A 13,226-nucleotide genomic window follows, 5' to 3' on the forward strand; every position below is an offset into this window, starting at 1 on the left:
TGTAGTGGTAGACTACTCTCTGGAGAAGGTATTCTGCCCTGTCTGTGACCACTTGTAGAACCAAACTTCATCTCCGTCATCCTCTCATTTACTTTAGGTGTTTTAAGCTATCTTGCCTGCCTTGATGAAATAGTTTTTCACATGAAGAAACCTAGTGTCATTCACAAACAGGGAAATGGTACGTTATCAGATGCTCATCCTAGGTGTGTGCAAAACTGTTGTAGTGATTGTTCTGTTGCAGAGGTAGAGTTTGCAAAGAAGGCAAATATACTGGCTGGGAGAACACGTCAAAAACACTCTCATGCTCTATGCTAGAGGAGATGGTGCAACAAAATGTTTGTGCAGAAAATCTTGGACATCAGTCAGAGGTGAAAACACTGGCCATCTGTGCAGGGCTGGTTGTGTCCTTCAGGTGCATGCTCCACAGATGCCCACAGAGGACACAGACACTGAAACCTAGCATACAGAGGAGTGTAGGTACCCAGAAAAGCTCTCAAGGAAGCCTTGAAGACATGTTTGAATAACCTGTGGCTGGAATTCTAATGTGAATATGGAAGCATAAGAGAAGACACACTATGCACTACAGCTATTTCCACACAAAACTTGTGCTCTCAGGCAGGAAAAGTTTGACAGGACAAAGTTAAATCCATAGAACAGAGACCATTGAACAAGATGGGAGGAAAACCGCTTACTGTCTGTAGATTTTCCCATCCCATGATTGCTATAACATCTTCATATGAAAAGCTCATTCTGAGCTCAGAAACTGAAAGCTACCCCAGTTATCAGGGTCTGCACAAACATGCCTGAACTCCAGCAAAACAAAACACACCACAAAGGGTAAAGTGACTTCCTTTCCCCTTCACCAGTGGTGCAACTACCTCTGCCTTAATATGTAAAAATTTGGGTTTTCTATTATTCCCTCCCATGGCTTTTACAGAGGCTGGATTCATTTCTTTAGTGCTCATCTAGTCTATTTTTTCAATAAAGAGTAATAGCCTTTTACAATTGAGTTATACTTGATATTGTGCATTATAATTGTCTAACAGACCATGAATGTACCTTCAGACAGTAGTTTATTTACCTGTCATAGTTAAAAGGTAGGTATAGAAGATATATGAGAATGGCCCATGCACGTACAACGGGCCTTGTTTCTGTGACCTGTGGAGAATGAAAACTAAAAGCTGACCTCCAATCATCCTTTAAATTCTAATGGCTGGTTATTTCTGAATATCTGAATACTCTGGGATCTGACTTCATAAAGCAGCAGACACTTTTTGACTGTTCCTCAAATCTCTTCCTCTGCCATGCCTACACTGTCTTCTAATTCATCTCAACACTGCTGCTCTGATTTTTTTCATCAGGATGAATTTTCAGCAAAATGTGCTTTCTCCTCACACATGTATGCTGTATAGCCTTGGGCTTATATCTGATACAGTTTTACTTCAAGTGAAAAATGGAGTGAAGAACAGTCTTTTCTCAGCTTTAGCTGCAAGTGTTCGTTGATGATGAACTCCGGTGTCCCTTTCCAGGAGCTGGAACTGATCCTTTAGGGTCCCTTCCAACCCAAGCCATTCTACGACTCTATGATAACTACATCTTATTTTCTCATAATATTTTAGGATCCTTAGATTCATCTGAACGTGAGAATCTTTCACTCTGGTTTTATAGCTAAGTTTATTAAAAATGTATTATGCTTTGCTAAATAACTTTGCAACGCTGTTTTTCCTCTTTTCCTTATTTTTAATTCATTAGTCATTTGTCTCTAGTTACCTCTACGTCTCAATCAAGTTAATGTTTAACTTCAAAGGAATAACACAAAACATGCTTTGAGACTTGAACTCCACTTGCCTTGTTACAGCCTTGTAAGATACAGAAAAAGCTTGAATCATTCCATTATTTTATCAGGTTTTACTCCACTAATATACTTCACTAAAGTTTGGCTTGCTGCAAATATAGCACCAGTCTAATGTTGGTCTACTCAATGGTTTGAAGGGCAATGAATCAAAAAGCAGTGACGAAGGGTAGTAACTCAAAGGATGACTCTTTGAAGGCTAACAGGGGGAGTGTCCCAAATGGTACTGTATATATCACCAAGAGCTCAGAGAATCTGTGTAGATTCAGCTGGCAAGCTGGATTATTACGTGCCTCTTTGAAGATTGTGGGGTAAGTATTTCTCCAAGTGTAACTTCTAATTTGTATTCTTTTATATGAAAAAAAAAAAAAAAAGAAAAAAGAAAAAAAAAAAGAGGAACATTATGTTTAAGAACTTTAAGGTAGGTATAAGACAGATATGGAAAAAAACACAAGTGTATATAGTAATTTTAAATTGCCTTGTCAATATGTTTTATACTGTTTGACTGTCAAATAGTTTTAGGTGTGCAAAATCAGTGTTTGTACACCATAGTTTAAGTAGGGATGCCTCTATGTTTTGTTCAAAAATCTGGTGTCACATTAAAGCTGTTCTTTTATCTTTTTAAGATTTTTTTTTTTTTTTTTGACTTAAAGCATTTTTTTCTCAATCCCACTCTGTGGAGAACTCGGGTGAGGTAGAGTAAGATGATTCACACAGCCCGTGGTTCCACAGTCATTAACACAAGACACCTCTCAGGTCACATAGTGGAACACGTACCCGAAACCATGGATATGCTATTCCTCCAACTTTAACTATTCTAGAGAGAGAAAAACAATATACAGCTTTCTTGGTCTCAGACTCAAAAAGAAAGAAAGAGAATGACTGTAGATTTCAATAAATACTCTGAAGGCGTAACCTTAACTTGCATGGGTAGGACATTTATCTGATTGAACTAATGCAGCTGTATAGTGCATCAAGCTTTACAGCCAAACCCTGTATTTATGGCATATATGCATGTGCTTTTTCTCCCTCTCAAAAAACAAAACAACACAAACAAACAAAAAAAAGCAGAGCTTAAATGAACAAGATGGGCAAGAACAAGATAGTATTTGAATGATGAGCCAGTATCTCTTTCTGAAGCCACATATCAACAGCACACAGTCATATTTCTGTTTGTTTCAGATAACTCTGATTTCACAATGGGGTCCATCAGTGCAGCAAATGCAGAATTCTGTTTTGATGTATTCAATGAGCTTAAAGTTCACCATGCCAATGAGAACATCTTGTATTCCCCCCTGAGCATCATTGCAGCCTTGGCCATGGTCTATCTGGGAGCCAGAGGCAACACTGAGTACCAGATGGAAAAGGTAAGTTACATAAAACAGATGCAAGTTCCTTTTTATACTGTTCAACACAACAACAGATCACCCATCAACGTCTTTGGGACTTCTCAAGTTGCAGGACCAGCCATAATCACATTTACCACTGGATTCAAACTTGGGTGGAAGAATGGCATTCAGCCATTCAACCAAACCATGTTTGGATCGGGAACTAACTTTTCACTTATCATTGCTTTTCACTGTGTAGGGCAAGAATGACTTCCATTAAGGAGAAGTCTTGAAGAATGGTTAAGGCAGATCTCCTCAGTTTATATTATCTCACAAACTAGCCCCCTTCCAGATGGGATGGACAATTTATAATATATAAAAGATGAAAGCAAGAGTCACAGTTATAAATAAAGTATGCATGTAGCTGGTTTCTAGACTGGAAAATAAGTGATCTAAGCTGAAGATCGTACTCACAAATTTTTGAAGTAGTGCATGCAGTAAAAAAAAAAAAAAAAAATATTTCAAGCTCACACGAGACTCAGTGTTAGTCAGACCCAGTTATTCCAAGCCCATAGTTTAAACACAAATAGCAGTGACTCTGAGTGGACTTCGCATACTTCATTTCTTCTGCTGTTACTTGCCATTGCAGGTTCTTCACTTTGACAGCATTGCAGGACTTGGAGGAAGCGTTCAGACCAAGGTACAGAAACCTAAGGTACATTAATTTCTCTCTCAAATTTTTCTCCTGAGAATAGAAAATAAAACTGTTCTGGGTGTGCTTCAAATAGGTCAATTCCCTTCCCAAATCTTAGCTAGTTCTCTCAGTCCAAGACATGCAAGTGGAAAACTCAAGTTTGTTCAAAAAAAATCCCTCCTCTCCCCCCCCCCCCAAGAAACACCAAACAAACAAAAAATCAGAAAAATAAGGTAGGTTGCATATGTTGCACCAGAAAAAAGTGATGGAACAGGGAAGAATGCATTACCTTCCTGGATTAATAAGAGCTTGCACACCTGCAGGTGCTGCTGGGGGACAGCACGTGAAACACCTGTGTGCTTTCCTCCATGTTCATTTGCTGCAGCTGCAAAGATAACACGAGTCATTCTCCTAGGCCTGTCCCCATCCATTTTGGATCTCCAAAAACAAGGTTGGACTTGAAGGACAAGAAGACTAAATGACTATACTATAAGACTATCCTATAAGATAGTTCCCAACTCCCTTGTCACCTATCATTACTCCTACCTGCAGCTTCAGCATGAAGCTGCCATGAAAATGAAAGCAGAAGGAGGGAACTAGACACTGTATGCAGGTCAACTCACCAAATGTAATCAGACACCTGAATTTTTCTTCAATTATCACTTTGCTCCTCAGGCTTGTGGTTTCAGATTCATCTGAAATTGCTATATATATATTGCTATAACCTAGTCTGACTATCACTAGATGCTATGAATTGTACATCATTAATTGCTTAAAAGAACATCCCTCCCACGGAGCTTTTATATTCCAATACATTTGTCTGCAAATGTCCTAATACTGTGTGTTTTCATGTGTGATTATAAGTAGCTGTCTTTCTAGTGAAGCAAGCTAACATCTATACTTTTTTTTTTTTTCTTTTTCTTTCTCATCAATAACTCAGTGTGGCAAGTCTATGAACATCCACATACTATTCAAGGAACTCCTCTCTGATATCACTACACCAAAAGCCAATCATTCAGTCTACCTTGCCAACAGACTCTATGCTGAAAAGTCGTGCCCAATCCTACCGGTAAGTTGCACTTCAGAGTGATTTCTTTCTAAGCCTTGCATAAATCTGCAATCCAGGAGTACTGCCTGGAATAGGGGATCTGTTAATCCAACACTCCTCACTGGACTCCCCCAGCTTTTCCCTTTGCCCCTGAAAATAGCCTGCATGGGTAGCAATTCCCAAAAAAAGATGACCCTATTCAAAAATAAATGGAGTTAATAAAGAAAACTAATTGGGAATGTAATATTTCCCTCTCCCTGCCCCACAAATTCCTTTCATTGTAACAGCTTTCTCTTCCTTCTTCCCTCCCTTCCCTCCCTTCTCTTCTTTTCCTCCCTCTTTCCTTCTCTCCCTCCCTCCCTCTCATTTTTTCCATGTAGGAAATAATTTGATTTCAGTATGTTTCTTCATTTGAAAACCCCACCTCAAAAACAACTTTTTGAAGTGTCTAAATCATTTAGTTGACATTTTCAAAATAAAGCATACAAATATTCTAAATCAAATAAATTTCTTATCTTTAAAAATAAGGAAAAATAATTCAGAAGAAAGAGTGGACATAATGATAACAAAACACTCTCCAATGGACCTGAAGCTGATTTTGGATCAGGCTTTCTTCAAGAAAATATTTCTGCATTTCTAGTACATACTCTTAACTGGTCAAGTAATAAAAATGTCAGATATGAAAATGTCATGCATCAGAATAACTTTTTTTCTGGCCCAGTTTTAACTATTTTGTCCAGAAAACAAGCAATGAGAACAATCTAACCATGGCATCACTACAAAAATTGAGTCTGTTTATCTGTATTTTATTTCACCATCATAGTCTTTTTACAAACTGACTGGTTTGATGGCTACAACTGCTGTCTTTACAGATATACTTAAAATGTGTGAAGAAACTGTACAGAGTAGGTCTGGAAACAGTGAACTTCAAAAAAGCATCAGATCAAGCCAGACAGCTCATTAATTCCTGGGTGGAAAAACAGACAGAGGGTAAGGTCAGAGAAGAGTTTGAAATATAATTTCTCATTATGACTGTACTTGAACAACTTCTGGAAAGTCTAAACAGTAAAAGAGAAATTTCTTCTTTCCATCCCCATTAATGGATATTTCCTGTGAAAATATCTGTTAATATGGATTAATATGGAAAATTAATATTTCCATTAATATGGAAAAATACGACTATATTGCACCTGTGTGGCAATGCATTTTAGATATATGCAAAAGCAGAGGTGCCTGGGCATGCACAGTTTCTGTGCCTGCAGAGTGTAACTCTTGCAAGACTAGCCCCAGCTTTCCTAACATATCGGCATCATTTTACAAGTGTGTGCTGAGCGGGTAAAAAATGGGCTTCCGTGGAAGAAAGTAATGCAGCCATTAGGGTGGTGGCAGTAGAAGAATGATTAAGGCATGTGCATATATTTATCAGGGCTCAGATGAGAGGAAAAATAAGAGTGACACATGAGAAGGAAGCAGTGGGATATAGATTTTCTGTCTCCCTACTTCCCTCTCCTGTTCCTTCTTATCTGTGCAAGTCTTTTTCCAAGCACTTATTTGAGATATTCCTGGGATGTGTACGAATCCTCAAACCTTCCTGTCTTCTTGCAGAAATGTCTGTCCAAGTCTAAGTTGTTTTGTATTAAATCATCCTCAGGAATCTGAATTCCACACCCCGTCATTTGAAGAGGAGAAAGTCAGCTCAAGTAACAGCATGTTGGTTGACCTCTAAAATGCAAGACTACGGCTACAAAAACAAACCCCCTCAAAGAAGCTCCCTCCAGCCCCGTGCCCTTCATTGCAGGCACCCATGAAAACCAGAGGAGGTGTGTTTCAGCACTCTCTGCCTTGCTTCCTTCTTACAGGACGCATCCAAGACTTCCTGGTACCAAGCTCCGTTGATCTCAATACTGCGCTGGTCCTCGTTAATGCCATTTACTTCAAAGGCATGTGGAAGAGAGCCTTCAAGGAAGAAGACACTCGGGAAATGCCCTTCAGCACGACAAAGGTAGGGGCACAGGCACAGCGTGTGGCCAGGACAGCTGTCAGCTCGCACGGCCAGCAGGCTGCGTGCCACAGACCCCATGCGCTGTGGCCATCGACTATCAAGAGATGAAATGGAGACATGGCCTGAGGATCGAGCCCACATCCTTTGAAGCCTTGCACATACACTCAATTAAAGAGAAAATTGCTCCCTGCTCACATCATCTTATGCTTCTTCTGTTTTGCAGCAAGACAGCAAGCCTGTGCAAATGATGATTCAGAACAGCACGTTTAAGGTGGCCATGGTAGCTGCGGAGAAAATGAAGATCCTGGAGCTTCCATATGCCAGCGGAGAGCTGAGCATGTTGGTGTTGTTGCCTGATGAGGTTTCTGGCCTGGAGCAGGTATGGCCCTGTCAGGGGAAGCACAGGAGTTATCAGTGCAGTGGCAGCTGGCTGCCATCAGAGCTTGTGCTGTCCTCTGACACCATGAGGGGAGCACACCAGCTGCCCAGGTGCTAGCACGTGCTCAGGTAGACACTGGCCTCTTAGGAGGGCCTGGCACTCAATCTGAAAGAACAAAGAGCATAGCTAACAAAATAAAGTAAAGGAGTGTTGTTAAGTTGTAACCTTGCAGAAGGTGATGTATGTATGGGCAGATTTTTTTTTCATTGAGAGGTAATTTCACCCATCCCCCTGTATGAACTGTTGAGTATATGTTGTTAGAACTGATGAGGTTCAGGAATCCCTTATGATTTATTTGAAAAACCCTCATCAGACTTTATAAATAAGATGCTCTCAGAACACTGTAGAAGTTTTGTAAGTGTTCTTTTTTGTTTGGTACTATTGACTGTATATAAATTTTCATGGCATTTTTTGCAATCTTTTTTCACAAGCTGACTGCTATGTTGTGCCACCTCAGACACAAGATTAGTTGTACAAAAGGGGATGTGTCAGATGGGTAAGGAACTGAAAAGGGGACGGTGACACAGGTAGTATTAGAGAAGCAAGTGATAAACTAGAATGACGTTGATACTCTTGATTAAAATAAATGGTGGGAAGAAGTTGCATTGTCATCGCAGGTATTTCATTTGCTACCTCTCTTTGCAGATTGAGAACAAAATCAGCTTTGAAAAGCTGACACAGTGGACCAATCCCAGTGTGATGGAAAGGAGGGTAGTGAAAGTGTACCTCCCTCGCATGAAGATTGAGGAAAAATATAACCTCACATCTGTCTTAGTGTCCTTGGGAATGACGGACTTGTTCAGCCCTTCAGCCAACCTGTCTGGTATCTCTTCCGCAGAGAACCTGAAGATGTCTGAGGCTGTGCATGGGGCGTACATGGAAGTCAATGAAGAGGGCATGGAGGTGGCAGGCTCAATAGGGGTGATGGGAGACATCAAGGACTCCTCTGAGTTTGAAGAGTTTAGGGCTGACCACCCATTCCTCTTCTTGATCAAACATAACCCAACCAACAGCATTGTCTACTTTGGTAGATATTGTTCCCCCTAACAAGAGAAAGAGCTGGAAATAACACATGTCTTTCCCTCAGAAAGAAATCCCTTTACTGTAGTATTGTATCATAATCTTATCTCTTCAGTATTTTCTCCAACTGGAAAACCTGATCTAAGAAATGTCTATTTTGGAAGCTTCCGTAGCAAAGACATACCCTCAGGTGAAGACACAGCAGCAAACATGGTTACTACTTCTTTTCTCATACTGGTTACAGAATGGCTTGAGCTAAGTGAAGACTGAGCCAAAAAGAAGGTGAGAATGAAAGCACTCATTAGCCAGGAAAGGGCCAAGTGATTTTCACTCAAGGAACAAATTGCAGGCATGACCCCAAGTCACTGGGATCCCATCATATAGAAAGCCATGGGCTGTAGACATCCCAATCCCCCACAGAATCCTGCTGACAAACCCATGTTGCCACTCCTAAAAGGTGGGCTTTGAGATCTCCGGTCTGGAGGAGATGTTTGTGGAAAAGTTTCTAGTGTGCAGGTTATTGACTGGTGGCTATGTAAATTTTAAGTTTTTTACTTAGCTATTGGGAAATGTTGTACATGTTCACTGTTACCAGAGTTGCCCTCTAACCATGAATTCCTCATGTAATTTTGAATTTCTTGCAGAGGTTATCCAATGTCATGAAGAGTCTCCCTTCTGCTTCAGAAAATGGAACTAGATCTAATTTTGTATAGGTACAGTTATTACTTTTCACAGAGTGTAGATTCAAAGCCTGAACCATGGAGATCCAAGTGATCCTCATAATTCAGAACTTAGTGAGAACCACTGGGCAAAAGAACTGTCTGAATTTTTGTTTAAAACTTTGGAAGAAACTTCAAATTTGAGAAAATTGTGGTTTGTCTGTTTGTGTATGTGTTTCTAAAATCCTGCAGATGCTATAAAAGAATATGATTTCTCCATGTGAGTCATATGAAAGAAAACACGTTTCAAAATTATCCCTGTCTCTGTTGAGTTTTCTTAGCTAGTAATCTTCACTTATTCTCTAGAAAGCCCTCAGGTGGAGTTCAAAACTGGAGCACAACATTTTTCCATGAATGTATCTGGGCTTCTATGTTCCTGTGATCACATCTTCTAAGAAACATATGAGAATCCTAATATTTTCTGTCTTCTCTTCCTATGTGCAAATTACCGTCTGCAAATATGGATCTATTGGCTCGATATTATGTTTTCATTCTAATCGCACATTTTTGATTTTGATGCATAAAACTGATTTTGTTTTTGTTAACATAATAAAAGAGAACTATGAATGTTTGCTGTGTGAATGATATTAACTTTATGAACAACACACTGAAAAATACCATTACATTTGAACAGCTGTGAGTAAAATGTAATCTACTACAAAATCGTATTTTGAGAATGAATAAAGCGTGTAGATCTGAAGCTTCCTAGGTATTTATGAAATTTTTAGGAGTTCTGATCTTCAAGCAGAACTCCATGAAGTCCTACAACCTGCGTTTTATTCCTCTCTGTATTTCAGATTAACAAGAAATAGCACAATGGAATACTGATTTATTCATGTGTATTTTTCTATGCAATTCCAACAGGTATTAAAGATGCTCTGACAATTTCTTTGGAAAATATTTCAAGGAACAACTATTCCAGCAGTTTTGCCCTTTTAGATGATGAAATCATCTGAAAAACTGTGGCCAGATTCAAGGCCAGGTTAGATAGGGCTTTGAGTAACTTGGTCTAGTGGAAGGTGGGTTGGAGTTAAATGATCTTTGAGGTCCCTTCCAACCTAAACCATTCCATGATTCTATGATATAACTTGAAAGGCATAAGAATAAATAGGTCGAAAACTGTTAGGCAAAGAATTTCCCTGTCCAGAGTCTTGGGCAGAGGAACTCTTCCATTAATATAGGTTATTTCCACATTAGCATTACCACATTAGTGGGGTGTGATAAAAGCAGATCTGTAGAAAAAAAAAAAAAAAAAAAACAGCTGATGCTACATTATTTGAATATTATCAGGATGTGCTTAATACAGACCCATTTGTTTCTCAGTGGTAAAAACAAATATTTTACCAAGTAAGCTTTATTTTTTGTTCTTTAGAAGTGGAAGCAGTGATATGAACAGTTGCAAGGGAAGAGAAATTTCAACATCTCAGTGTTTACCATAAGCATTTGCCTTTTTCATCTTTTATAGCCAGATGCAGTTGATCCAATCTTCTCAATGTAAAAGCCAATATACGTAAACAATACGAACACTGACGAGGATTATATTTGCAAGTTATCCTTTCCATGATTATTAAACTGGAAAGTGCTTGAAGGGCAAAGATATGCCTCAGTGACCTACAATGTTTCCAGAACAACAGCAAAGGTCAAAATGAAAGAATGGGAAAATTAAAAACAAAAAAAAGAAGGTTGCTTGCTTACAAACAAGTACAAAGCTTGCCCTTTTTCAAGAAGGAAAACAGAGGACGGGAAAGAGTGTAAATTCAGCAACTGCAACAAAATACTGATGGCTGGGCCCTGGCCCAGGCCATCACTGACCATGTAGGAGACACATATTTAAAGGTCAGGCTAAAAGTGTTCCTCATGAAAGGGGGTGGCAGGCCTGATGGGTGGGATGATGAATGCCTGCTGTGGCCTCCAAGCTCTGCAAAGTTCTGGGGAGATTTGGGAGAAGCAGCCCTTCCCTTGCCCCAGAGAAACGGGTTGAGCTGCTTTACCTTGCTTGCTGAGCAGAGTGCAGGTGTTCCTGGAGCACTGAGGGACCCCCGTGCTCTGCTGGAGCACCTCTGTGCTTTAGTCTGGCAGGTTTCAATTCCCAGGCCTGGTTGTGGCTCTCATGCCAATAGACACCTAAGAGTATTTCTGTTTTTTAAAAAGGCTGAAATCTTAACAGTATTAGAATGCTTCAAAAATGTTAACTAAAAAAGATAAATTAAAAAAAATATATCTTGAAAACCTACCTGATGCTACTGGAATTTCTGCCACAGTAGTCTCTGCTTAAATAACAGGCTACTGGCCTTTTGTGCTTTCTGAAGAATTAAGACCCTGTTTCTCTGAGGAACTGTTGTGCAGCACCTGACAGAAGGGTTGGCAGGAAAGACACGGGAAGTGATATGAGGCATGGTATTTCAAGTTGTGCCTATTCCCACTTGCTGGTCCACTGGATACCACTGAGAAAGTTTGGCTCCATCTTCTTTACTCACACCCATCAAGCATTTATACAGATGAGTAAGATCCCTTCCGTGCCTTCTTGCCTCCAGGCTTAAAGTCAACCTGGTGTCCACCAGGACCCCCAGGCTCTTGTCTGCAATGGCAACATGATGGTTTTGAGTCCTGTACAGTGGAATTTCTTCTTTTCTACAGTAGTCCTTTCCTGCAGGGGCCAGGAAACACGACAGGAATATTATGAGGAATCTCAGGAGGCTACCAGTCAGAAAAAGAGGAGAAAGGCTTTATGGAAAGATAGCTGTGCTGGAACAATCCAAGAGATTAGTTTATCCTATTTTGTGCAAAAGAAAAATGCCATTATTTCTAGAAGGATACTCCAAGACAACCAGCATGCTGGGCAGCCTTCCAGTGAGTGGTAGAAGCTGAAGTGACAGGCATGGTAACACAGGCAGGGGACGGACCCTGATGCCAGTGGCCAGCTCATGTACAGCAGGTGTAAGGGCCTGGTTACCACGCTGCCTCCCTAGGACTTGGTGAGGGAAGACCACCCATGGCTTCATCCTGGCTGTTGGCTGATCCCAGGGACTTGAGGAACGGACGAGGGATTTTGGATACTCTGTGGTGACCAACAAAGGGGGTGCTGTGTGGCCTAGACCAGAATTGGTGTAACAGCAGCCCCTGGACACTGTGTGCTTGCTATTAAGCAAACGCATTGAGTAGGTGTGAGATACTTGTGGCCAAGGCCATCACAGGATCCTTCTGAAGGTGCTTTCGCTGGAGAATTCCATGCTGCCAACACTGAAATACACACTTTTGACATCGTCTGTGAAGGAAAAAGGCAGCACTGCAGGCAACAATTTCAGTCTCTTCAAAGTGGCACAGTGCTGCTGCAGAAAGGTGCCAGGTGGGCTGTGAGCTCATGTCCAAAGCAGTTTGACCAGACACGTCATTTTCTTTGGTCTGGGGAAACAACATAATCCCACAGAACAACTGAGAGAGAAACCATCACTGATAGCTACAGTGCCAAGGTTTGCAACCACAACTAGCTAAAAAATCTCTGGCAGTCATCCTGGACATGAAAAACACACAAAAATACCAATATATTCCTTCTTGCTGGCAAAAGAGTGAAAGCATAGAGGAGAACAAAATCTCTATCTGCATAGGTTTTTGTGATAGAATGAGAGACTTTGGTGTGTGAGTTGACCTGGACTTCATATTCTTTTGGAAAAGATCAAATGTCCAAGAATCTGTTAGTTTAGGTACAGGCCCACAATGAAATGCCTGGCAGAGCAAAGGGCAGCGAAGTCTTACCTGACCTCTTTCTTGTGACAAGCATTGTCGAAACAAGGACATGTGACAAAATACATCCTTTTGTGTTTGTGGAACATTACACAGTTGTACTGGACAGGGCAATCCATTATCAGTTATTCCAGGAAGCATTTCAGCTATAGGAAGGTGTGCTTCATCTCACTAGTCTTCATGGAAGATCTAAAGTTGATGAGTGGACTATGCATGACCTCTTATATTCTGATGATTCTGTGCTGATGGCTGACCATGATCAAAGTTTTGGCTTGCTGTGGACTGATTTTGATGTTTCTGCACCTTCCTTTAAATTAACCATTCATGTGACCAGAAAAACAAACAAAAACAAACAAACCAAAACAAAAAAAAGGAAAACATCA

At 40.4% G+C, this 13,226-nt stretch overlaps 1 protein-coding gene across 1 annotated transcript; it reads left to right on the forward strand.

Annotated features, from left to right (window-relative positions):
• Positions 1-3,051: 3,051 nt before the first annotated feature.
• LOC311431031 (ovalbumin-related protein X-like) lies at positions 3,052-9,670 on the forward strand (the record flags this gene model as incomplete). The annotated part of the gene is made up of 7 exons (XM_084508151.1): positions 3,052-3,219; positions 3,830-3,895; positions 4,815-4,943; positions 5,795-5,912; positions 6,782-6,924; positions 7,148-7,303; positions 8,009-9,670. 7 exons carry the CDS (start codon positions 3,052-3,054, stop codon positions 8,408-8,410), a joined length of 1,182 nt encoding a protein of 393 aa, XP_084364277.1. The 3' UTR covers positions 8,411-9,670.
• Between the last annotated feature and the right edge of the window lie 3,556 nt (positions 9,671-13,226).

Source organism: Aythya ferina, assembly GCF_964211825.1.
Source record: "Aythya ferina genome assembly, chromosome: 2".
In the NCBI taxonomy this organism is placed as follows: Eukaryota; Metazoa; Chordata; class Aves; order Anseriformes; family Anatidae; genus Aythya; species Aythya ferina.